The sequence below is a fragment of the Halictus rubicundus genome, chromosome 8 (genome assembly GCF_050948215.1).
Source record: "Halictus rubicundus isolate RS-2024b chromosome 8, iyHalRubi1_principal, whole genome shotgun sequence".
Classification (NCBI taxonomy): domain Eukaryota; kingdom Metazoa; phylum Arthropoda; class Insecta; order Hymenoptera; family Halictidae; genus Halictus; species Halictus rubicundus.
In genome coordinates, this window is record NC_135156.1 from 1302330 (window position 1) to 1330230 (window position 27901).

The following is a 27901-nucleotide window of genomic DNA, read 5'->3' on the forward strand; positions in this document are numbered from 1 at the left end:
GTATACAGAAGTTGCATGGTCTAAAGGAGTACATTATGTAGTTTATTTTTTTTACAGGTGAAAGCGTTTCGGAGATTTGAAGGTCGATTTTGTATTTTTTTTTAATGGAATACTATATTTTTTATACCAAAATATGGAAGAATGTTGAATTCTGAGTAAAAAAGTAGTGACCTTCATTAGCCCTAAACCTAATAATTAACGAGTAATTTCACTTTATTTCCTGAAAATTTTCTTCGCGTAATATCAAGGTAGAAGTTTAACGTTGTCATAGGTTTCCGCAGGACAGCGGGATGTTTACGTGACAATGTTTGTTAACATGAGTGACCTAGTAGTTTATCGCAACTAACACAAGTGTTCGAAGTGATATCCATTGGCATTAATACAGTGATACAATCTATTAAGTAATGAAAAAACTGGACTCTGAATCATATCCGCACCGAGCGTAATGCATGCTTCACGAATACAATGTTTCATATTCTCAGGGGTTTTCGATGGTTCACGATACACTGTATCTTTTAATTTGCCCTACAAAAAATAGTCTAAAGGAGTACGGCTTGGTGAGCGTGGAGGCCACAGAAATTGTCCACCACGACCAATCCATCGATTGGGAAATTTTCTATCGAGTACTTGCCTTACATGACGTGCGTAATGTGCAGGGCAACCATCATGTTGATACCAGATTTGTGTACGAATATTTAATGGTAAATTTTCTAATAAAGATGGTAAAATTACTCACAAGAAGTTTGCATATTTTTGTCCCGTCAGTCGACCATCAATAAAATATGGTCCAATCAATTTGTTGCCGAAAATTCCACACATTAACGCTCCTTTGACGTTGATGGTCAACTTCTCTCTTCCAATGAGGATTTTCTGATGCCTAGTAGTGCATGTTTCTCAAATTAATTTGCAAAAATGTGAATAAAACTTTTTGTAAAAAAAAATTATTATTGCTCATTTGATGCAAAAACCACTGACATAATCGAACGCGGTTTTCATAATCCGTTCCATGGACCTCCTGATGAAGTGATAGATGATAAGCATGATGTTTTTCGTTATGACGAATTCGTAGTACACTTGGTTTACTCATGCCAGAACCTCATGAAATCTGTCGTGTACTAATATGGGGATTTTCTGCTACCGCTAGGACCGCAATTGTATTTACATCCGAAATGGCAGTTTTCGTTACGTTCTTTAGTAACATTAAAATTTCCGGTTCGCTGAAACGATTCACAGATTCTCTCAAATATCCATTAAGGGGGCCGGCAGGCATTTGGCCTTGACTGTCACGCTCGGTGTCAGATCTATTCCTATATCTTGTCTGTACTATTATCAATACGTTTTTTCGTCAGTGGTGTCCCCTGTAAGCCTACTCCACTATGTCGCATGATAATTTCGGAAGAGAAATATAGAAAATAAATTTGAAAAATAAAGTCGGAAGATTTAATTAAAACAGAAAAGCGCACAAAGTTGAACGATTCTTCTCTATCGTTTGCAGTGCGAACAGCGAGCGACATCCAGCCTTCTATTCGACATTTCAGATCTACCCAGCACGTTTAAAGTCTAAACGTACGCGAAAATGTTTTTGCACGTCTAAATAAAATTTTGGCGATGAAATTAAAAGCTATTTTCCAAATTTATCCTCTTCATTTATTTTCCAAATTTATTTTTCGAAATTACCATGCGACATAGTAAAATAGGCCTACAGGGGATATCACTGACAAAAAAAGTTCATTGACAATAGTACCTTCACGGTAATGTGGAAACTTATTGATATGGCTGTCGCCCTAATGCGCCACGCGCAGTTCAAACGGTACCTACCTGAGGTGTCTCAAGAACTAGGATCGTCACGGGAACCGAGATGCGCGGCCGATAAGGGGGTGTATGTAGTCCTCGAAAATCGGCCGAAATGTGCTCTTCTTGCCGACTTCTGCACCACGGTAACGACGCTTACTGGAAGGGAACAATGGGCGCTATGATGGGGACGGTTTTGACTCAATTGAGACAGAAATGCACATCCCTGCTGAATGCGCATAACAAAATGAGAATGCTGCGAATACAACATTTTTTAAGCATTAAATTATACTATTCGATACAATGAAAATTTCAAAACATCGCTAATGAGGTCTTAGTATTCCCCTCAAATATTGTAATAGCAATGAAAATATTAAGTTCTTTTTTTTTTGTTATTGTTAGTTTATTTAAGATCGCATCAACATCTCAGGTTATTAGCGGCCAATGTTAAGTTTGCTTCGATGCTTGTAAGCAACACCGTTTAATAAATCAATCATTTAATATAAGAGGTATATTTAATATGTCAACATCGAACTTGGACCTTGACCGTAACCCGTTCCCGACTTTAATCAAATTAGCGGCAACGATCCGTTGAACAGTTGATGAAACATACAGTGCCATGAAGCATTAAAGTTTCCATTTTGTACCATACGAGAGCACGACACATGCCAATATCATTCAATCGCAGGTTTGTAAAATTCTTGTGAGTACAAACAATCAATAAATAAATGCTTCCAACCCGCGGAACACAGAAGGAAAATAATTACATCTCTTAAGCAAGAGACTACTACAATAATATCTATTGAGCCCTATTACAATGAATCCCTATACTATAATATAAACAAAACAATGATCGAATGATATCGGCATCTTATTGTGCCTTCATATTGTTCAAAACGGAAACTTTAATACTTCATAACTTTTGAACGGATCGTTGCCGCTAATTTTTTCAAAATTGGGGCCACTCAAGACGATGACCTTGGCAACATATATCCAGAACGATAATAAAATTCAATGTTCGTATATCAAAAATTAGCCTAAAACAATTCATATTAAGGTGTGTTCAATATGGTATTAATATTTCATTAACAATTTTACGCAGATTCTTGACAAGTGTTGAAAAATTGCGAACAAATTAAAAATAATTACCAAATACTAAGAAATTATTTCATTTTTTAAATTGTTCGTTAATCAGAACAAGAATTTACAACATTTTGTAAAAACTTCTGTAGACCTAGTAATTGATGTAACTGCATATAACGTTAACTATCTCAGCAACTATTAGAGATACGAAAAAGTTCTTTGAAAAGAACGAAATGGCACGAGATGGCAAATTTTGTATGCATAAGTGGCAATTTATGTAATACCTATACAATAACCCAAAAAAACCATACAATTGTACTTTTTAAGTGGAATTTTACGTTTTCTTATAAATCATTTAATAATAATACGTTTGAAAAACTCTAATCCATAAGGTATACGCGTAATAAATAATGTTGTCTAAATAGAAAATGTAACTATTTAAAGGTACATGTGTAGTTATGTTTCACGCGTGACACTTGATCACAATATTTCACAAATTGATTAAAATCAAGAATACATTGATGAATTTGTTTTCAAACGTATCATTATAGGATTTTGTACAAATGTTGAATAATTATACAAATTTTTAAATATTTGAAGTTGTTTAACAATGTCTATGAAAGATGTATAGAATATCAAAGTTTTTTGTTTAGCATGGAATGGGTATCCCATCAGTCGGAATTCTCCTGCACGAAGTGATCAAGTTAATGTACCACGCAAAAGTGAAAGATCCAATATTCTTTAGGATCGGTACTTGCGGTGGAATCGGCCTTGAAGGTGGTACCGTTGTAATTTCTGAAGAAGCGGTCGATGGAATGCTAAAGGCTCATTTAGAACTGGTAAGTGATATCAATGGTAATGATATCTGGGTCTCTCTCTCTCTCTCTCTCTCTCTCTCCTACTCTATTCTTATCCTAGTTATTGCACCATTTCCAACTCCGTTACTTCTTTTCTCTCTTTTTTCTCAACTTCTCAAACCACGCTTCGACATTGTTATATATCTTCCCTCTCACTATATCCTCCATCCTGATCCAATATAATCAAACTTCCATACCTGTCCCCACACAGGTTGCATCCACTCGCTTCGTCCTCGAGCCACCGTTTATTCCAATTTTCTGCTTTTCCGCATCTTACTTAGGTTGAAAGCTTTTGACTGTCTTCTCTAAATTAAGTAATATAATAGATCATAGTGGATAACTCACGAGATATCCGGTTTAACTCAAAATACTCATATACATAAAAAATATCGCGAATATTTTAGGCGAAAGATATTTGGACAAATATGACACTCTTGTTTGCTTGCAATAATAATGTTTTTAAAATACTACATACTTGTGCTTTTCGCTGACGTTAGGTACTTAATACTAGAACATGCAGTAGAGAAACGAATGATTATGAAAATTCAATAACGCATTGAAATGTTTTATTTATGAAATTCTTAATATACCATTTTCAACGACAGATCAAATCATTTTATTTTTTATTACTCTAGTGATGGACAGTGATATTGAAAGATGATAGTACCCTTTATACTGCAGCATCAGCATTGCAAAAAACTGAAGTCACTTGGTCCATTTTTAAAAAACTAGTTCTAATTTAATATGAGTGTGATCAATTACGCAAATGTATGTATGTACACTGTACATATGTCCGTACGTATGTCTTATTGTAAGTAAAATTGGAAGACATCTAGATTGCAACTACGAGAATATTTAAAAATTTTAATGCGACCACCATAGGATGTTTCAAGGTTATTGCAATGTTAAATAAATAAGAACATGTTATATCTCTCTCGCATCATACAACTTTTATCTGAAGCATATGTTCGTATCATAGCCTGGACACTAGACCGGATTGCAAAAACATTTTATTCGATATCTAAAACGCCCCACATGGGAAAAATTGTGGTTCGACGCCGTAATGTCAGGTTTAACACGGTCACGCCGCCACCGATTTTCATATTTTTCGCTATGAGACGGCGCGGCGCTCGAATTCATGCTTCGCCTTATCTCGCGGCGCAGTATTATTGCTTATTCAGTTGCAGTTTCAACTGTTCGTCCAGTAACAAAGTGCGTGCGTTTATTTTGCAAATAGTGTAACTCGTGCCGTTTTTCATCCTGACCACATATTTTTTCCAGTAAGTAGAACTATGAAGGTCGTTAGCAGTTTTACTTTTTAACAAAAGGAACCCTTTTACCACCCTTTTGTCACCCTTTTTTACAAATTATTCATCACCTTCTGATCAATAATCATCACTGTGAAGAAATGACAACTGAAAACCAAATACCGTCAAAAAAAGGGTCACATTTTCTTCATTCGTACAAAGGACCTGCAAGAAAAACAAGACAAAGATGTGAAGAATGTTACAAATGTTTATGTAAAAGAAATGGTAGGCAGTATGCCAAGAAGAAAACCAAAAAAGTAACGACATATTGTAACGATTGTAAGGGCCAGCCAGCACTCTGTTGACAATGCTTTCAAAAATTGCATCGAAACAATTACACATTAAGTTTATAATATTGAATTATTATGTTTTTCCTACTGAATTTTTGTTTTATAAATTATGTTTATAACGTTGAGATAAAATAAAGTAAATCCTACTTTTTTCAATTTAATATACGTACAATTTCCATTATTTAGATTTTCAACTATATGGCAATTCTTCCTAGTTACTAAACGAACTAAATTTTTAACGGTACGCAGCGTCTGATCGAATATTCAAGTGTGACTAACCGGTGGTACACGCCGCCAGATGAGACAGTCGTGTGCGACCCACCGGTGATGCACGCCACTCGATGGGACAGTTGAGTGCGACTCACCGGTGATGCACGTCAGCGTGAATGTGTTAAAATCCCAAATCTGTGCGATACATAAAGTTTGAAAATATAAGCAAAGTATCGACTTTTTCAAGAATATCAAAATGGAAGTATACCCTACTATATACGACTTAAAAAGTACAATTAAACATGATTAAACACATATTTTATGCGTATGGCCAGTTTACGTACCTTACAGACAACGAGCGCAAATGCTGAAATTACACGTTTTCGCGAAAAATTTGGTTTTACTGTAGGCGAAGCCGTTGTTTTGCAATAGATTGGGCTATCCCTGTTGTCCACCGGGATAACAATTATGATTTGCAGCTCTTTGCTAGTTTCGCAATTGTTACGTCCCGCGGTTTGATTTGGACGATAATACAAATCACGAGTTCGCAGACAAGACGTTAATAATCGATTCAGCTTTTGAGTCCACACGGCGAGTATGACCGTGTCTAACTCGGGTCACGAGGCTTTCGGACGCGCGGTCTATGGCTGACACTCACCGGACTAGACCCCTTTATCGTTTATCATTCGGCAGCATTGCCTGGGCTCGCAGGAGATCCGTCGTTCAGGCCCCGACGTTGAGTAGGCTGCTCGTCTCGTGGAACAGGATACTCCGGGTGCTCAGTAGACTGGTACTGGGTCAGTACTCATCTTCGCTATCGACTGATCACGCTAATTCTACTGTCTTTTTCACGGGCTTCGCGACTATATTGTACTCGATCTCTATCGACGCCTCATCACATTGTTCTTTCATCATTTGTATTCCTCAGTGTTGTAATATATTCTGTTTTATACCTCTCAGCTTTTCTACAACCATCCTTTTCACGTCTTCCTTCCATTGTCTACCTCCGAGACACCCCGTAACTCATTTACAACGGCTAGAGTCTTCACATAAGGGTACAACCAAAAGAATTTGTACTTTTAAAAAAATACGTAAAATGTAACATATACAGTAAGGAGCAAAACTGATTACACACTATTTGAAACAGCATAACTTTTTTCAAATTAGTCCAAATAACTTTAGTGTTTTTAAGAAGTTAGCAGGATTAGTTTATTAAACGAGATGTAAAAAATTTTTGACAAAAATTTGAATTGTTCGGAATCGTGAAAGAAATAGTAAAAGTTGCTTTTTCCGCTTTTTCATCTGAGCCTGTATTGAAAATTTAAAGAATGTGTTTGATTCGCTCGAATAAATTATATCCATGCTGAAAATTTCACCGATATTGGTTACTTCGTTTACCAGTTATAAACGATTAAAAGTGGGAAAATTGCCATTGTTCACGATTTTCGACTTAAAGTCGCGCTTATATACTATACCATGACCAGTTAGCACTCGCGTAAGATAATAATTTAGCTCACCATGTTTCCTAGAGATCCAATTTTCCTCATTATTAATGAGGCGATGGGTCCAGGCAGCCTTAACACCACCCCTCCATTCCTCAATCCAACGGTTTGTAGTAGCAATATCGACTTTAGACTCTTGTTCAATTTTTTTCTTCTTTCCCAAAAGTTGTACATCACTATCATCCGGCAAAGCTTTATACATATTTCTAATTTTATAAATATCAATTTTATCCTCAATTGAAAGTTTCAGAGGCTTAATGCCTGCAATAATGCACAAAGCATCACGACTCACGGTACAGTAGCCTCTCGCCACCCGCCCGAGACCTTACCTCTGCACTCTTTCCAAAATAACCCTATTTCTGACATAGTCAACAGCTTTAGTATCCCAAATAGGATACGCATACGAAATAACCAATTCCATTACATAATAATAAAGCTTTCTACTAATGGTACGAGGGCCACCAATGTTAGCCGCAATTCTCATAATCTGCGACATGATTCTAACAGAGGACGCAGAAATCAAATCAATGTGTTGAGAGAAATTTCTCTTTTGATTAAAAGTAACACCTAAATACTTAATGCACGGAGCAGGAGTCAAACGATGGCCATAAATATTTAGCGTGAAATTTAAAGGAATCCTTTTCCTATTAATGAAAATATATTTAGTTTTGGAGGGAGATAACTCCAAACTAAGCCTATCTAAGCCAACACCAATTTTATCGTTGATGAGAGCACAAACATCGCTCCTAACTGTACATAAATTGTGCCCAGAACCTAGAACAGCAATATCATCGACATATGCGATTAACTTGATGCTTGGAGGGGTAACAATTTGAACAATTTCAACGTAAACCATATTCCAAATGATAGGAACGATGATTGAACCACGCGCCATCCCGACTCTCGTCCACCCATCAAGTGATTTAAAATAAACAAATATATTTTTAAGGTGACTTTGTAAAATCCTTTGTAGTGGTACCGGAAAATTACGTCTTTTCATGTTTTCAATGATAGTGTTCCAGTTAACACTATTAAATGCATTTTTAACATCTAGACTAACCAGTATACAAAAACGCCGCTTAGAGATAGTATCCTCAATGAATTCGTAAACAATATCAACAGCGTCCAAAGATTCATTTTTTTTTTTCGTCGAACTGCACCTAATGTATCAAAAATTCTATTTTTGAAAACAGTTTCCAGAACTTTGCTAATAGAGTCGCTGATACATGAAGGCCTAAAATCACTTGGTAAGAAGGTGTTATTATTATTTTTCTGCAAAAGAATAACCCGACTGGTTTTCCATTTAATAGGAAAAATACCAGAAGTCAGACAGAAAATCATCTTAACGAAACTATCAGGATCATAACGCATAAGACACCTGATAGTCTCTGGTGGGACAGTATCCAAGCCCGAAGCCTTTCGAAGTCTGAAATTATCAGCAATCTTTAAAATTTCATGACGATTGGTAAGAAACGAATCATTACATGGAAAATCACGGAAACCATCGTAATTAATAACATCATTAGACCTAGAAAACAGAGTACCATGGATATCTTGAGCATCAATTTTACTAAGAACAGGAGGAGTGTTAACCACAGGTTAGTTGGTGGTATGCGACCTGCGACTGTATCGTTTCTGTTACATCCTTCTTTGTTTTCCGATGTGTAATGTATATGTATTGTAATTGATAAGTTTCAGATTGTTGATGTTTGTTGCGATCGCGAGAATTATAATATTAAGGAATTTAAAGATATGTAAGGCTGTTTCGGGCATGGCGAGAGACAAATTGATTATTTCCGTCTATGCTATTTGGTGAGTGCCAACGTTCAATGGTATAGCCCAACGTGCGCAAACAACAACAGGTGTTGTTTGTGGCCGTCAAGCCATACACGTGCTAGTGTCGACACAGGGTCGACTTGAGGCCGTTGTAGACCGTTCAGGAGATAGGCTCCTGAGATTAATAAGGTCAAAACGTGTGCGGGAAGAAAAGGTCTTCCCGGGACGCGTAGGCTACCGGCAATAAACCAGCAGCGTTGGCCTTACAAAGCAAATGCGAGGGCCCCTCCCTTTTCGGAGGGGACCGGATCCTGGAGAGGGGAGCGACTAAATTTGGCAAAATGCACGATTTCGAGCAGTCTGGTCTGAGCGCCTTTTCCCGAGCAGTCCCGTATAGAACAATTACTAAATAAAGAGTTCCTGCGTTTCTCAGGAGTTTTCTTTCGACCCCCCTCTTGTTTTGATCACTTTACAACAATAACTAACTTAACTTAACTTAACTCTAATTTAACTTTAAGTTTCCTTTGAATGACCTTATAAGGTTTATCCCACGTGTCCAAGTATCTCTTTTTGCATCATCAATTTTAATATGTAACATTTTCCTATTTTTATAAGCCTCAATCTCTGAAGTGGCATCTAATCCTTTCTTCAATTTGCGTTGCATAATCCTCCTTGATCTATTAGTTTTACTTCTCAAATCTTTTATATTGTCATTTCACCAATAATTGTCTTTATGACCAAAATTATAAGACTTTTTCCTCATACTGTTTTTACAAGCGATGACCATGTAAGACTCTTATTATATCATTTAATTTTATGTGAATTACTAATAGATTTCTAGTGATCTGAAGCAGTAAAAGCATCAAGAACCTTGCTCCTTATGAAACCACCAAGACTTCTATCACAATTACTAATATCGACTTTGGATCTCTTATTACCCTTAACAAAAGTAAAACCTCCTTTAGGAACAAATGGGATCAATCCCATGTCAGTAATATAATTAGTAAGATTACTACCTCTATATGTCTGAATGCAGTGTCCCCAAAACTGAGACCTAGCATTAAAATCACCAAGCAATATAAGTGGTTTAGCCAAAGAAGTTTTAAAGAATTTAATTTCTTCTAAATATTGAAGAAACTGTAATTTAGTACAATTTGGCCTAATATAAACATTCATAATAACATAGTCATCTAGTACCACGCCAAAAAAGAAATGTTCGCAAATTTTACTATTACATATTCCGTACTTTGATATTCCGGTTAACAATCCAAAGAGCAGAAAGACCATCTTTCGGCACTCAAACTGCAACTACCTCTTCGTGGTGAATGATCGTATTGCAAAATAATGGCTTCGCCTACAATAAATCACAAAATTTTTCGCTAAAATGTGTAATTTCAGCATTTTCGCTCGTTGTCTCTGAGGTACGTAAACCGACCATACGCATAAAATATGTTTAATCATGTTTAATTATACTTATTGGTTGCTTTTACACCGTCTATAACAGAAAATACTTCCATTTTGATATTCTCAAAAAGTCGATATTTTCCCTTTTGGCCTCAATGTGCAACCTGAAGGTATCATCGCATAGCTATAGGATTTTGATCGTGTTATTAGGGTTCGACCTCTTAAACACTAGGAATAATGTTATACAAACACTTCAAAATGGCAATGCCAATTATTAAATGGGCGTCTATTGAAATACTATCTACAGTACTGTTATTATAAATAATGTTACTAACCAATTTCTGTATTTCTATTTATTCATACAATTTTAAACGAAACAATTTGATTCCATATTTTATAATGCTTCTTTTTTCAATTATATCATTGTACCTATTAAAACATAATGCAATGTGAAAAATTAATTTCGTTTTTATGTTCCTAATAATAATAATATTTTCAATATAGATTTATTCAAGTTATAAAAGTTTACTGTAATTTAATATTTGCGAACAATATGCACGTAATGGGACAATGATTAATAATAAATTTGATTTCACAGCCTGTATTAGGTAAAATGGTACGAAGACCTGCTAAGTTGGACCGACAATTGGCTCGGGAGTTAAAGGCGCTTACGCATCACGATGATCCCTACGAGACTGTTGTCGGTAAAACGATGTGCACTTACGACTTTTACGAAGGACAAGGACGACTGGATGGTGCATTTTGCGAGTTCACAGAAAACGACAAAATGGAATATTTATGCAAACTGCATAAAGCCGATGTAGTGAATATAGAAATGGAGAGTCTTGCTTTCGCAGCTCTCACGCATCACGCTGGTATCCAGGCTGCTGTGGTTTGCGTGACGTTATTGGATCGTCTGAAGGGTGACCAGGTATATATATATTTATACATATCTTTTACACATTATATCGATAGATTTATATGATTGGGAAATAACTTCATCATTTCAAATGTTTTTGGCATAGAGGCTCTTTATAGAGCCTTATAGAGCACGTGTCCTTCAGAGATCGTGAGTTGCCAAGTACCCCCAAACTGAACATCTATCATCTAGTGCTAGTCGATAAGGTTCCCTTATTAGGATTAGGTCGAGCTAGCAACCTAGTCTTCTTGCTCTTATGACAAGTTACGATTTCGACACAGTACAATTATACGTACAGTTTTCTATCCTTATGGAAACTATACTGTACTTGCTGTAGTGGATATTGTTTTCTATTGGTTAGTGACTCGATGACGTGTTGTGACTAAAAACTAAGAGGAGTAACATAAAATACACACTGATAATATGCTACGGATAAAAACACGATGTTACAAGGAAAATTGCATGTGACCCATGACCGTGTGGTCAGTCACATAAGCATAAGCATAAGCATAAGAATTTATCCTCGTACCGTACCGCACCACTGCACGTTTATCTGTTATATTTTTCTTAATTAACTATCGCTTTTTATTCCCACCACTGCTTAACGGTAGCGAAAATATCGCAGAACGATATTTGTGTGTCCAGATGAATATTATAAATAGAACAGAGGCTATCGTTTCAACATTTCTCACTATATCATTAAAATCTCCCAAAAAACGCACGAACGTGAAAAAGTTTCCATTAAAAATGTAATCGTCACGAAAAATTCTGGGACTGCGACAATTATCTGTGCACTTTTGTAGTAGCTTCCATTGCTCTCAGGCCTCGTGGAGTCTCTCGTATCGAGGCACGTTAACTCTTTGACTGTAGTGTGTTAACCATTTCGGTACGAGCGCTCTGTCCGTCGTGACACCCTCGCTACACGAGGCGCCGCTCCGAAAATGCACACATAGCGCGTGGTCAGTCCTTTTTTGTATGAAGAGTTTCTTAAGCGTTAAATAAAACAACAATGTTTCTTCTAACAAGTGTCGTTTATAGTTTTAATATTAAAAGACATTTATATAATATTCGCCACTGTAGCTAGCGCTCGTGCATACAAGCTGTCACATGGATGCCGGATATATCTGGCGCTCGTACACACAGATCATCACATGGATGCCGGATAAGATATCCGGCGCTCGTTCCGACAGGGTTAAAAGCAAATATGCCTATTCTGCGTGGTATGGAAGTAGTTATAATTGTAATAGAATTGGTTGAATCTACAAGTTTATGGCGTGGCAAAAGACACGAAAGAAACGCATCGAGATAGGACGAAATACAATGAACAAGGTATTGAACCCATTCGCGTATATGTAATATTTAGAGGGCATTATCACATGGACGGGTAAGAAAATCGATTTTTTATTGTATTTTTTAAAAGTATAGCACCTTGGAAACGCGTTTTCAAAATTTTATGCTCAAATTCATTAAAGTAACAAAGTTGTGACGATTTCATGAGGCCATTGCTTCGAAGTAACGGTATCAGTGTAAAATTTTTAATGAATTTTTCTCATGTTACGTAAGGAGAATATTTTCCGCTCGACTTTCTCTCAAGCACCTTTCAAGATCGTCTCTGGTAGCAAACGCCCCAGATAAGCGCAGCTTAACTCTTCATATAAAAACTGATTTGCGGTCTGGATTCATCGGAAATGAAAAAAAATTAGGATGCGACTTTACACCATATTGCTTACTTATAGACCCGACAGAGGTATAGGATATGCACAGGACGCAGTGTTCCAAGATAACGGTGATCTGACGCCCTCAACTGACGTCACAAGATAATTCAAAATGGTGGATAGTGTATGAGACGGAACACGTGTTACGGAAGAACATTAAACATTAGACATCTACATTAAATTTTAACTTTTTTCAAATTATAATTGACAAAATCAATTAGCACTACAGTGAATCCGGGATATAAGTCTCCGAGGCTTCTAAGTTTACGGTCTCGGAGTTATCCCCACTACCGCGGGGTATACCCCGTAAGGGGCTCGGAACGTGGCCAAAATAGGAAGGAGTACTTCAATTTAGTTCAAAATTGATACTCATAGGTTTCTCAGGTCGCTGATTACAAATCTGATGTCAAAATTACAAAAAACAAAATGGCGGATGCGTAACCAAAGAAATTATTGGACTTTCTTGAGAATTAGTATTCCTATATTTTTCGGACCGACGAATATGAATCTGATATCAAAATTACAAAAAACAAAAATAAATTTTTTTTTAAACAATAAAAAAATTGTTGTATCAGAAAATTCTATAAGTGGAACCATACGATGCTTATTTAACCAATTTTATTATAACTTCTAAATTTCTCGAGAAAACATGCTTGTAACTAGTACCATGACTACCTCTGCGTCACACAAATGGATCGCATTACTAAAGGGGCAGTTTTGGGCAGCTACTTTTTCAAAATAATGTTAAATAATAGTATCTACTATAAGACTCGACAAGAATCTCCGTGGAATATTGTGGAATATACAACTTTTAGTACACATTTGTAAAATTTGTGCACTAAGTTTTATCGTTCGCTTCATACATTCCAAACATTAATTAATATAAATCCAATGTTATTATTATGTATAGTACTTACTTCTAGGAACAATATCCATCGTACACGCACAAAAAATTCAATTTCCGTAAAATTGTAAGCTTGACACCTTTTCTTCACAACGTAGATCACTGCACGAAAACTACGAGACGACTGTATGGGATATTTGTACTCCTACCATTTAGCAGGTATAGGTAGTAAGACCTTTTTACCTTCGGCTTCTTATACAGTCATTACCTGAGTATCTAATACGGTAAGAGCCATACCCCTAACGTGAAATTCATTTTTTGCATTTTGGCCACGTTTTGGCGCTTTTGGCCCACTGTGCGCCGCCGCCGAGTAGTGTAAACATAACACAGGAGACCACTACTAATCCTATAACAAAACTTCTTTATTTTTCATTATTTTTTTATGGGATTTTCACCAACATATTCGTGGCATACTTCTAATGAAAATTATACCACATATAATTCCGATGATATTAACTTGTGTAATGAACAATTAAAGTTTTGGACGCAAAGAAGAACAACGTATGGGAAAGAAAGAGATAGGGAGAGTCGAAGCGTTCGGGAAAGATGAAAGACTGGCGCGAATTCAGGCTTTTAAATCGAAACTTGAACTTTTTTATTATTAATTATTTTTTTTAGACTTTCACCAATATATTTGTGGAATTTTTCTAATTAAAATGATACCAAACATGATATAATTCCGATAATATTTACTTGTGTTGTTACGAGCCAGGGCTGCGGGCACTATGGTAGGTATGTGGCGGACGAACCTGATGCGAAACCGAAAGGAAAGGGAGCCGCTAGGAAAGTTAGTAGACCTCGTAACTAATATAATTTAGTTCATACAATCCGAGCGGTAAGACTGTATCTTGTGGGAACGTTCAATTACTAGATTAGAGAGTTTTAGAGATTGCACGATTTACCAAACAACACAGATATATTCTGGTTCAAATGTGTATTACAAGTGTTGGTGTCGCGATTGAATTGAAAGTAAATGTACAATAAAAGAAATGTTACCTAAGGTGCACGGTATTGACGCACTGGCAATACGGGGTTTATGAGTAACTGTTAAATGCCAAATAGAAATATTACCGAAATACCGGAATCTATAAGGTTAACTTGATTCGAAGGGGACCCAGTCTCACTAGAATTGACTGTTAAGAATATGACCTTACGTGACTCTACACGTGACTGCACGATTACTAACCGAAGAGGATGAAAATGGAAGGGTTTGTATACCCTAAAAATGAATACGGTGCTCTGTTTATAATTTGTTGTCACGTAGGGTGACATTCTCGTTTTTGTCATATCTAATTAAGTCGGGCCTCAGTTAGATCTTCGTTAAAAAAGATTAATGAGAGGTTATCTAGGCTATTTCCTATCAGAAACTATCTTCATAGATTCCAGAAGGGAATATTCTCAAGATTTTCATATTAAGAAATCGTACGGTATCTCTTCTATGAACAAAAGGGGTCTGTTGGGAAGCTTTTCGTTCCCAGGAAAAGAAATTAGAAAATTCTAATCGAAATAAACGCGGAGAGAGCTTCTCCATACGTGACAGTGTAATGAACGATAAAAGTTACTTCCCATTACAATTATATTAACAGAAAATGAGTGTAAATATGATCGGAATTGTATCGTGTTTGATATCATTTTAATCAGAAAAATTCCACAAATATATTGGTGAAAATCTCGTAAAAAATAATTCATAACAAAAAAGTTTATATTTTGATTTAAAGGCCTGAGCTCACGCTAGTCTTTCATTTTTCCCGAACGCTTCGACTCTCCTTATCTCTTTCTTTCCCATACGCTGTTCTTCTTTGCGTCCGAAACTTTAATCATCACACAAGTTCCATTATACTAGTAAACATCATCTAAATTATATTTGGTATTATTTAATTAGAAAAATGCCTCGAATACATTGGTGAAAGACCCATAAAAAAATAATAAAAAATAAAGAAGTTCTTGAGCTTCGCTCGAGAAGCAAATAGTAGGATCTCGTCGGCAGCATTTCCCCGCTGCAACTTTGACATATAACGTGTAAGACGAACGAATGAGGACGATTTTACCTCGGCGAGCGGTAACTGGCGGCGAGTATCATTGTCCTTTTCTACGTTCGGCACTGCATCAAAGAATAGAGGCTTTCTAACTTAAAGGACGATAAGACCCGTGCTACTGGCATAAAACGCGGATTCACTGTATTTAAAATAATAGAAATAAAATAAAATTGAACAAGTAATAAAACAAAATGTTTACATAGAATGAGATACGGCGACGATTCCCCTTTCCCCTCTAACACTTTAGCTTCGTGGTACTGCGACAGACAATGGAACTTTGCCTGCAACTGTCATCTGGTAGATAGTATAATCTTGGAACAGGGCTTGTTATTTGAGGCCAGGTCTATAAGTATACATATATGATCTAAGAATGCGAGCCTACGTGACCCAAGTACTTCGAGGGTATATAAACCCATTCATTTTTACTCTCGTCAGTTTGGAATCGTGTAGTCACGCATAAAGTCAAGTCGTGTCACATTCGTAAGAGGCAATTACAGTGAGATCACACTAAAGTTCTCTGTAGAATCAAGGTAACCATATAGAGTCCGTGTAGGTTCGGTAAAAGTTCTATTCGGTATTTATCAATTGCTCTTAGACCCCGCATTGCATTACTATTTTACGTAATAATACTTTTATTATACACTTTCAATTCAATTCAATTCAGTCGTGACACCAACACTTGTATCACACAATTAAGCAATTGAATGTTCCCACATGATACAATCTTACCCTCTCGGATTGTATCAATGAAATTATACTAGTTATGAGACCCCCTAATAATCTTAACGACTCCCTGATCTCGCATCAGGTTCGTCTGCTCGTGACTCCATTCCAGAAGCTTCCTGACCTTGCGTCAGGTTTGTCCTCGACGTCTATAATCCTAGCGGCTCCCTGCTTTTACATCAGGTTCATCCGCGTAAATAATATCGTACAAAAATTTCTAACTATGCTTTTGTAACTATAATGTAATAATTCGATAGATAGAAAAAATGAAATCAAAACGGATAGTGTGGGCTTTTCCATTTCCTATTTTCACGATCATAATATAAAGTCTAACGTATTCTATAAAATGGTACGCCGCAACTTTAATTTGGTTTACAGGTACTTTTGATTCTTTATCCAATTATATACTACATACATAGATTTCAGTCATCGACGGTATTAAGATTCCCACAAACCAACCGCTTTATATTTGTAATTATTTGTATTACATCGACGCTATTATATTAATATCAACATGATAAAACTTTATTATAATTTATAATTCATGAGATTGTCTATGAATCGGTTCATAACGAAAAAAGTAAACGTTAACGTCACACTGGCATTACGATTTTGTCACTCTTCTAATTTCATTGCGTTGTCTTCAGATAACCAATAGAAATAAGATGAATAAAAAAGATCTATTCATTATATGCGAATAATGTACACTCACTATCTTACATTTGTTTTTCAATCATATCGCGTCAGCTAGCCAGATTTCTACAGTTTTGACTAATCCAACTAAATAAACAATCGAACATCGCTATTAGTTTGTCAGGTTTTCCTTCTCGTTACTTCACCCAGTCAGCCAAACCCGCTTCGTGCAAATTTTGAACCAGATAGCACAGGGACGTCCTACGAACGTCTTCCGAACGTCTCCTGAACGTCTTTTGTTAGACAACGGCACGTTTTAAAGGCGTCTTTCAGACGTCTGTTTGACGTCTTAGAGACGTTTTTAGACGTCTTAGAGACGTAATAAATGTTAATTAATAAATTAATCAATAAATAAATTTAAATGAATAAAGCAATATTTTATTGTTATAGTTACTACTTATTATAATATTCAAAGTATACATTAAAATTAAAATTAAAATTAAAATTAAACATTACAATTAAAACTATCGTAACTATGGGTACCTAAATATTAATACAATGTTGTTAATAATTCTAAGATATGTTGTTAACAATTAATAATTAATACAATCGGCCGCCCTCTTCAGCCACATTTGTATAGCTGCCTAGGTGTCCTTTTGGCTTCCAAGCATTTTCGCCTCTTGTGCACTTTAGGCACTTTAGCCTACAGCAACACTTCAAGTACCAATCAGGCAAAGTGTAACCTAAAAAAAATGAACGAAAATTAAGAAAAGTTATAAAACAACACTGAATTAAATATAGCAGAATGGCATAAGCAAAAACAACAACGGTACAAATAATAGCAATGAAAATACTTGTCTAAATAATATGTAAATAACGACGTGCAATAACGATGTGGAATAATGCTGTCCAAAGTCCCCAGTTCACTCGACCACTCACAACACTAAGGGATAGTTCAGACTGGTTCAGACACGGCGAAAACAGCGCATTTGATCGAATATGAACACGTTAATGTAAATAAACACCGCGCGGTTAATCCGCGCAGTTTTCACCGTGTCTGAACTAGACCTAACGAAATCGTTCGACACGGCCCTGAACGGTTCTAGGGTAACTGACAGTAACTGACGAGAAGTCCTCCTCCACTCTGTGACCAGGTCCCTTAAGAACATGTGGTCCTTATTCTTTTGAGAGAGGCACAATCTTACATAGGTATAGGCCATAGAAAAGATCCATAACATTCGAAGCAGGAGTCAACGAATGCGCCCGTCGGTTCTGGGTACAACTTTGTAATCGTCTGTATATACATATATTCAGCACATTTTCAGCACAAATATAATTTATATATACGATACTGTATATATTAGTGCGTATATACAATTGTATTGTGTACTATGTACCTAATCCACGTGTTTGTAATAAATGAAATTTCTTTTTTTTTCTGTCATTCCAAGTAATAGCAAAATTAAGAAACAGTATTTTAGTCATTGTACAGTAAACTAATGCCTATCACATCTCCAAGAAATTCAAGTTATTTAACCTCGAAGAAGGCATCTTTTAGACCTCTGAAATAAAACGTCTACATTTTATTTCAGACGTAAAAACGACGTCTCGAGAAAGACGTCTTTTTAGGACGTAAGACTTTCAGACCTAAAATGGACGTAAAAATTAATGTTTATAATTGTAATTTGCGAACAAAAGGCGGTCATTTTGGTACAAAGACCATGCTTAGAGCAGAACTTGGTCCCCATTTGCCATGAATTTGCCTTCCAAAAATTATCGACAAATGAAGAGCCTATGGCATTTGGTCGCTATTTGAGTGCAGTTTCCAAGCGGAATTCCAGGGCAAATCGAAGGAAAAACGGGGGCAGAATCCGCCCTCGTGTAGATGGCAGGTCGGTCGCACTAGAGTCTGCTCTCGTTTTGCTTTCGATTTTCCCTCGAATTCCGCCTGCAAACTTTACACGCAAATCAAATCCACATGCCGAACCAGATCGGTCGTAATTTGTAGACAAGTTTTAGTAGCAAATTCCTAGCAATTCAAAAGCAGATTGATTACTGGGCACTTTCCATGCCTATCCCCAACGATTTGACATCATGATGAATAGAGAAATAAAATGTATATTTTTGACAAATTAGTAACAATTACAGTGAATTCCCACCATAAGTCGGTTGCGCAGTTCTGGCGAGAGACATTTAGACGAAATCTGAGGTTCTCGCCGAACGTTGCATTTGCCACGAATATGTTGGTGAAAGTCCCATAAAAAAGTAATGAAAAATAAAGAAGTTTTGTCATTGGATTAGTAGTGGCATTTTGGTCTCACACCGATATACCCGACCGTGTTATGTTACACTCCTCAGCGGCGGGAGCTCTCGACCTTCGACCCCTCACGAGGTATACCCGCGGTGGTGTGGGTAGTTGCAATGACTTTTAAACGGGAGGCTTGCACTGACTTATAACGAGAATTCACTGTAATTAACTTCCACGAAGACAAATACAGAAAATGGTTAATCTATATTAAGTAGTTAATATTCGAATATTTATATGATATTATATTGCTAACGATATAATTACTGTTACTTAGGTACTGGCACCGAAGGAAGTCCTAGATGAATGGCAAATACGACCGCAACAGTTGATCTCGCGTTACATAACTAGATACCTTCAACGAAAAGGTCGCCTTTCTCTCGAAGGTCATGGATCGATGTGTGTCAAGAGTCCGCGTCGATTCAAATTGGTGCAACAGGAATCGGAAAACTACGATTAAATTAATGATGTATCACAAATTTCCAAGGAAACCTCTAATGATGCTGATAACAGTGAAACGCAATGTCATAGTACAATGATCGATAAAAGCGTGTAGATTCGTTGGGTGTTACACATATTCAACTAATAATATATACTTTGATTTATGTATTTACGAAAAAAATATTACGATTTCCACAAAGAAATCTGAAATTTATAAGAAATGTAAAATTTTCTTCTTTTACGAAACATTTTATCATTTTAATGTTTTATGTGAATGTACGAGTACAAATTAGTTTTTTTCAGAAAAATGAAATCTAATTTATTATGTAATATTTAAGCACATTGAAAGACTTACACAAGTAATGTTTATGCAAAAGTATTTGTGCACGGAATTTAGTACCAAATTTATAACCAACATATGTCATCTTTTGATTATAGCATAGAGTAGAGAGGATGCTTTATATAATTTTATGTAGATTCTTGATGCTTATCTATTATCTATAGTATGTATCATAATAGTATTTACTATGAAGTTATTGAAGTTCCTCTAAGTTTTATAATGTTTGCAAAAAGAAGCTCAGAGAATCGCTAATTCCATTAGCATTATCGCAATTATGCGATAACACAAGTACAAAGCAGGCAATGTATTAATTTGAGCAAAAAGTTCGTTCGATATTTGAAAATGGCTACATGTTAGTAAATAATAACTTAGTTAATTTAACTGATAATCTATTATACAATATATAATAGTTAACTTTCCATTTACTAGAACTGTATGTAGAATATCCCCATTACTGTGGTGATAGTGTTAGTTTGCTAGCATAGATGCTAATTTTTAACCTGAAAGAAACCATAATATATTTTGTCAACATGAGTAGCAAATAGTCGAAACTTGGTTTTTTTGCCTGAATTTATATTTTCTCCTCGAAAAAAAAAACAATCTTATACATTATAGCAAGTCTTATAGCATATTGAGTACCATGCAGATCATTTATAACTCATGATAGATGTTGCATTTTAATTGTTGGTACTGCTGAGATATGGTTCATGATTTTTATCTTAAAAAGTTTTTGATACATATCTAGGTGCCATATTTTAGAAAAAACAATTCAGATCACTTTATGAAGAAATAGTATCAAAAAGTTAAAAAAGCCTATTTTACCACAAAACACCCTCCATCTTATTAAAACCATTACTAAGAGTTTATATGTATTTACTTAGTTTGTCTTTTGCTTTTAAAAATTAGTAATGTGTTTTTTCTTAACTGTTTTACCTACACATGTAAAAATTTCGGATGTACTTAAGAATTCTTGACTGTCTGCCCAACATCTGAACATCTGGTAACCTTAGATACATTAAGTAACCCCTGGATCAACAATGAGTTGTAACAAAATTTTATTAACGCGTCTGATCTCATGTAATCAATAATGACTTATGACTACTACATATCAAAAGAATAAATCTGATTAATTAGATATGACCTCATTCGTCAACTTAATATTATAAATTACATAATCAATATATTAAGAAATGCACCACCATAACTGGCTCTTCATAGTCATAAATATTGTATTCTAAGCTTTTAATCACTATCCAAATTGTTGATAAAAATCTAAAAGGCTCTGCAACGTAAAAGATGTTAACAAATGTATAATAGTGAGTAACCACTAATTCACATCTAATTTTCTTAAAATTGAATTTTAATTTGTACAATTTATGTCATAAAAAACACTTAACATGTAACATTTATAAGATGCGAATGAATTTATTACTCAATATAGTATTTCACAATGCAATTACCAAAGTACATGTTATTGTATATTTTTAATGACCACTTGGTCACATGTCTATTATCCATTGTATTTCTGGAAAATTTTATTTTAAATATTAATAACAATTAATGCAAGGCGTACATATATTCATTGACCAAATACCTGCTATTTAAAATGATGAATATATCGTCTATATTTTCAAAAACAATTGTGTATGTGAACATTGAGGTTTTACATGAATATTATGAACTATTTATTTTATGTCCATGATGTTCACAACACTTTTAAATTTGTGAAACTATAATACTATTGAACTATGTTTCAAGGGCTTATGAACTACTTACTCTATAATGTTAATATTCTATGTGCTAGTAATTGAGTAGCTGTTTAATATCACATTCCAAATAGTTTAGAAATAGTATATGCCCTTCAACCAGTTTTTATTTGTGGAGTAATTGAAATTGTATAGACAAGTATAATATATACATATGCAGAGTTTTTCATTTAAATCGATTCTGCGAATGTATCCGAAGCTATTAATGTTGCTGAAAAATATTTCAAACCAGAATTTAATAATATCTATATCTTACCTACATTATTATATAGAGCTGCATCAACGATTTTACAAGAAGCTATGATTTTATTTTAAACATCACAGTTTAAATCATGGTTTTTTGTAAAATCGTTGATGCAGCTCATCCTTATTCTTTATAAAAATAAGTATTACACTATCATTAATGTCATTAATTTAAGTGATATTCTAACTGAAATATTCAAAATTGGTTCTGCTAACACACACACACACACATTTATGACATTTATGTTTTTAAAATTGATATTCACAATTATATCTTTCAACATGAATACAGAGACTTAATGTTAAAATTAAGATATTTGCCAAACTAATAGCTCGTTTGTGTAAATAATGTAATGTTTGTTTGTAGAGAAAGATTCCATTAAAAGGATTGTTTACAGAGAAATTTCATTAACAAATTTACAACGAATGTATTATTCCATTGATAATATGGCAAAACCGATCCTCATCTGTGCTTGATACATCATCAATTTGAAAAAGAAGTATCAACATTAAATTATTACTTACAACAAGAATCAAGACAAGTTCAGTTTTATCCAAAATAGTTTTTTTTACAATCAATATCATAAATATTCTGAAGGTGTCCTTAGAGAGATCGATTTAATGGTAAACTTTGTATATACATATTCATATTCAATATTGATTGAGACTGGAAATTTTCAAAACCACAATGAAAAACAATTCAGTGTGATTTGTTTGCAATCATTCACTGTACTAGGATTCTGTTTTTAGCGCCAAAAACAATGTTAGAAAATGAAGCAACCCAATGTAGTAAACAGCCTTCAATCCTAACTCATACATGTACAAGTTTAAATATTTTATGATCAGACAGTATATATTGGTCACACAAACTCTTCACACAAAATGTAAAACTGGACGTGATACTTTGTAAGAAATTTAAGTAGAGAAATTGGGATAGATAACGTTATTGTACTTATGGTTTTGGGCTTTATCCTTAAGAATTCTATGTCACATATATATTTTTAAGTCATATGTTTTTGTATACTAAAACATATATTATTTCGTGATGAAACTAAATGTTCACTCTTGTTGTCAAATGAAAGTAAGGTTAGATAATTATGAAATGTTCAGGGATGACAGAACACAGGGATGGAAGAATTGGCAGTTACTTCAGATTTGAAATAAGAGAAAAAATCTTACGTACCTTCGAAAACAAGAGTTTGACATAATGTTCGAATAGTGTTATATATTTTTTATTAATTACACATGTATATGTATTGTAAACTTTAGTTGTACTATTTATTGGAAAGAATTGGCTGATAATAATTAAAGTAATGGAACAGCAAATGCAAGGCATTAACATGTCACCAGTTAACATATGTACTTTGAAAAATCATTTAATTATGTTCTTCAAAATATTGTACTCTGTAAATGTGTTCAACGATAAGCGCTCGTCTAATAAACTAGCCTTAAGTATGTCAAGAAGATTCAAGAAACATTCCTTTGACACTGCTACTGTTTCGAAAAGTTATATGAATTTTTTTATGCAAAACAGAATATAGAACGCTAAATGTATTAAAAATTGAATGTGAGATTATTTCTGCTGATTAATAAATATTATATTTATCCTATTAATTTGTAGGCAAATTTTATTCACTATTGCCATTATAAATGGCAGGTGGTACTTTGGACTAACAGTTTTCAGAGAAACCAAGCTTAAAACAGAAGGACCGATTAATTCTATAAATTCTATGAAAAATTTTAATTGATAATAGGTCTAGAAAAATAAAATATTATGTGGTAAAAATTATGTAAATTTTAGTAATAAAAATGGCTTCAAATATTTACATTTGTTTCCTGTTGTTGGAATTGTAATCTTCTTGTTGTTTCTTATTATAGTTAATGTTAAAACAACACTGCTTTTTATTTAAAATGTTATTTATTTAAGAGTTTTCTTTTAATTATTGGAAATATTTAAAAAAGAAATTGTATTTTATAATTAAAAGATATTTGGAGAACGAAATATATCATGTAATTAAAAAAATTTTATGTTTACTATATCAATTATCAATGGCTTGTTTTATACTAAAAAAAGTCTTTGAAAACGATTACATTCATGAGAAAGGTATACAAAAATAATACACATTGTGTTTGGACAAGAAATTAAGAAACAATTTTTTAATACAATCAATTATGAAATATAAATTGCATTAATTCTGAAATTCTATATTTAAAAATTCTTACGTATGACATTAGGCATATTTTGGCTATTTGTAATTTGGTTAGAGGAATAGTATTGACAGAAAAATAGTATTTCCTAGACTCAATCAATGTGTTAATATAGAGTTTGAATATTATTTTCACAGATAAAAGAATATCAAAGTTTACTGTAAATATAACTAAATACACTTCAATATTGTTCAAATATGTGTATGCTATAATACCAAAATATGTTCTTGAGATATAACAAACTAATTATTAATAACTAAACATTTTGAAAACAAAGATATTGCAGATAATTCTGTAAAATATTACAGAAAAGGAAAAAAGTTATTCTGCAAGCATAGTATGTCTTAATGGGATAGAACTAAATCTTGGCTTACATTTCTGTACTTATCTAGTAAGCAATTTGAATTTGCCATCAAAATTTGTCTACAAATTCCGATCCATCTGTTTCCACATTTGGCTCGAAATTTGTCGACAAGTTTTGGTACCGAATTCATAAAAAATAGGGTCCAAATTCTGCTCCAAGCAGGGTTTGGTACCAAATGGACAAGCCTTTTGCTCGCAAAGTGTGACACAAACATTGCACAAAATTTGCTCGAAATAACATCTGGCTAACTTGTGGGAATATGTAGTAAAGGATATGTAGATATTCTATGTTCTACACTACCAATGACAAGATACTTATTTTCCTAAACTAATAAAAAGTGTTATTAAATTTTACTTGAATCTCTGTATAGTTATCAAAAATTAATATCACAGGATATAATCAACCTTATGATGAACATATTATCTATGTTGGTCCTTGTATTTTAAGTCAAGTTCATTTGACTAGATCTAAAAGATTCAATTTTCTTCTATGAATAAAGAAATTCATTATATCCTTTTATGAATCATTTTTACAAATGCGATTACTAAAATTGTAATGATCTAACAATGATTGTAAGTATTGTCTAATCTGTTTTATGTTGATACCATATGCATTTTAATTGAAAAAGCTTGAATATTGATGTTTATCATATTATATACTTTAATATGCGGAACGCACAATTGCCAGTTTCATGTTTGCTACACAACGTTGACTAAGAAATCACTCTAATTGTTAATGAAATGTTGTTGGTGTTATATTCATAGTTCAGCCTTGAAGTACCACACAATGGTTCTTCAGTATATCCATTATATTTTTGTGACTACCGATTCCAGTGTTGTACCATGTTTATTATAGAGTAGCTGTTATAGTAATGTTATACACTTGTACTATACATCTTCACCAAAGTTGTTGAACGCCGAGTTAAATACCTCTGTTAAAAATATTCGTAGAGTATGAAATCGAATCTGTTTGAAATATATTCATTGAATGTGTTCTTTAAATGATATGTAGAAAAAGTTAAATAAAATTGACTCTAACGAATAATTAACAATTAAAAAATATTATCAGTGTTAGCAGTGACCGGTAATTGAAAAGAATAAACTATGAATTCTAATTGCAATAAAAAGTGAAAACTTGTAATTGAATTGACTCATACCAGCTCATACTATACACATATTGAGTAAAAATGGTTAACCGATAATTATTAACCTGTTAACTGTTTATGTTGAGTAACTCGTCATGAAAAGATGGCATTTTTTTATTTAATGATGAATATACTCGTCATGTAGGAAATGAAATTGCATTTGCCATTAAATAAAATTTAAGACACTGTACGGTGTAGTATGACAAATAATGCTAGCTTAAAAATAATTAAGCACACAAGTGTTGGTTCTTAAAATGAAACGAAACAGTTAACAAGTTAATGAGAATTTTCAAAATGAAAAAAAAAATGCGTGTTTATACCCACATTTTTTCTTAAGATTTTTAGAATGAAAATTTTTAGAATTTAACATTTTATATTAAATGCAAACAATAATTTTATTGAAACATTTTCATGATCATTAATTTTTTTTCTGTTTCTAGTTTCTTCAGAAATTTCTTGCATAACACACCGGTGACCATATTTTATTCATAACTGTAATATAATCCAAATATTTTGAGATCTTGTAATCCTTTATTAGTCACTTTTCCGTATTCTTCATTAAGTATTTTGTACCTGGAAGCCATATACATATAAGATTTGATCATACTTGTTCACAGAGATTTTTTACTGAGAGACATTATCGGTAATGTATTCTATAAATAATAATAGGATAGAGTGTCTTCTTAGTTGAGTCTTAACAACAAGCATGATCAATTATCTTCGAGTAAGGGAACTGTTTAGCTTGAAACTGCGACAAACAAGCAGAGCAACGATAAAAACGAAGCATCAAAATACTTTCTATTATTTTATAATGCGCATGTTTACATACGTTCGAGCAGCAAGCAAAGCAACGTGTCAACTTTTTCAAATATAACATATTACCTTTAAGTTCGGATAATCGTAATTCTTCAAAATCACTCATTTTGTGAAATTTTAAGCAATTGAAATTGTACTATTATCGTAGCTTCACTATAAACCCACCAAAGATATTTTTTGCAGATGGTTTTTTATTGCTGCTCTGAACGAAGCTCTAATAATTTTTATCGTAGCTTCAACATAAATGTACGCTTATACTGCCCTCTGTATGATAAATGTTTTGTCAAATAAGTTATATGATCTCGAAATATTTATTAATGTAATATTTAGAGGGAACGTTTAAGTTTTTATCAATTATAGTCGTGGTTAATTCATTCAATAATGTTTAATCTACGAATTTCTAATTCTGATACAAACTACTATATAGTTAATTATGATATGGATTTTTTATGTAAAGTTCAAGCTCACGAATCGATTTCAATACTCTGAGAACAGCTTAAAAAATGATAAATACAAATACGTAATTTAAGGATAATAAAATTTGCAGAGTTAAAATTATCTTTACATTAATATGAATATAAAGTAATATATACAAAATAGCTACATGTGTTTTTTTCTTGGACATATAGGCATAATCGTTTCAATTATATAAAAATGAAATTCACAAATTGTAATATGTTCTTGCATTTAAAATATTATGTCAAACAAGTTACAGAGAGATATCATATAAAAATCAGTAGTATGCACACTTGTTGATCTCACTGTGTTAATCTACAATATTATCAGTTATATAATTAACAATTATAGCAGTTATTCAAGTATATTTAACAAATTTTCTAATGTTAATATAGTTGCCTATATGATTTTTTAAACGATAATTACTGAGGGACGTAAAAAATTAATTTTTTAAATGATACATTCCAGATTTGCCAATACAATATTAAATTGAAACCATAAAAAGGTATTGTAAAACTAAGATTATGAAGAACTGAAAACTTAAGAAATTAAACATATTGGCTAACAATGTTATAAAATACAGATACACAAAATGAAATTTTTAATATAAACTTATGTAATTGTAAGAACAAAATTTTAAATTGTAACTATAATTATTGAAAAGTGTT

The 27901-nt window shown here is 33.6% G+C and overlaps 1 protein-coding gene and 1 long non-coding RNA gene across 3 annotated transcripts in view; one reads left to right on the forward strand and one right to left on the reverse strand.

Moving 5' to 3' along the window:
* LOC143356647 (uridine phosphorylase 1) overlaps positions 1-23819 on the forward strand; it is a 163307-nt gene extending 139488 nt beyond the window's left edge. For both annotated transcript variants that reach the window (XM_076792527.1, XM_076792526.1), the window contains exons 4-6: positions 3528-3713; positions 10819-11151; positions 19733-23819. In XM_076792527.1, the coding sequence (XP_076648642.1) occupies positions 3528-3713; positions 10819-11151; positions 19733-19915 (702 nt within the window). In that variant the 3' untranslated portion in view covers positions 19916-23819. The remainder of the gene's footprint in view (positions 1-3527; positions 3714-10818; positions 11152-19732) is intronic.
* LOC143356651 (uncharacterized) lies at positions 17573-27670 on the reverse strand. The gene is made up of 2 exons (XR_013082707.1): positions 26844-27670; positions 17573-17893 (listed from the first exon to the last, which is right to left on the reverse strand). It is a non-coding gene; the product is annotated as an uncharacterized LOC143356651 (long non-coding RNA).
* Positions 27671-27901: the final 231 nt, after the last annotated feature.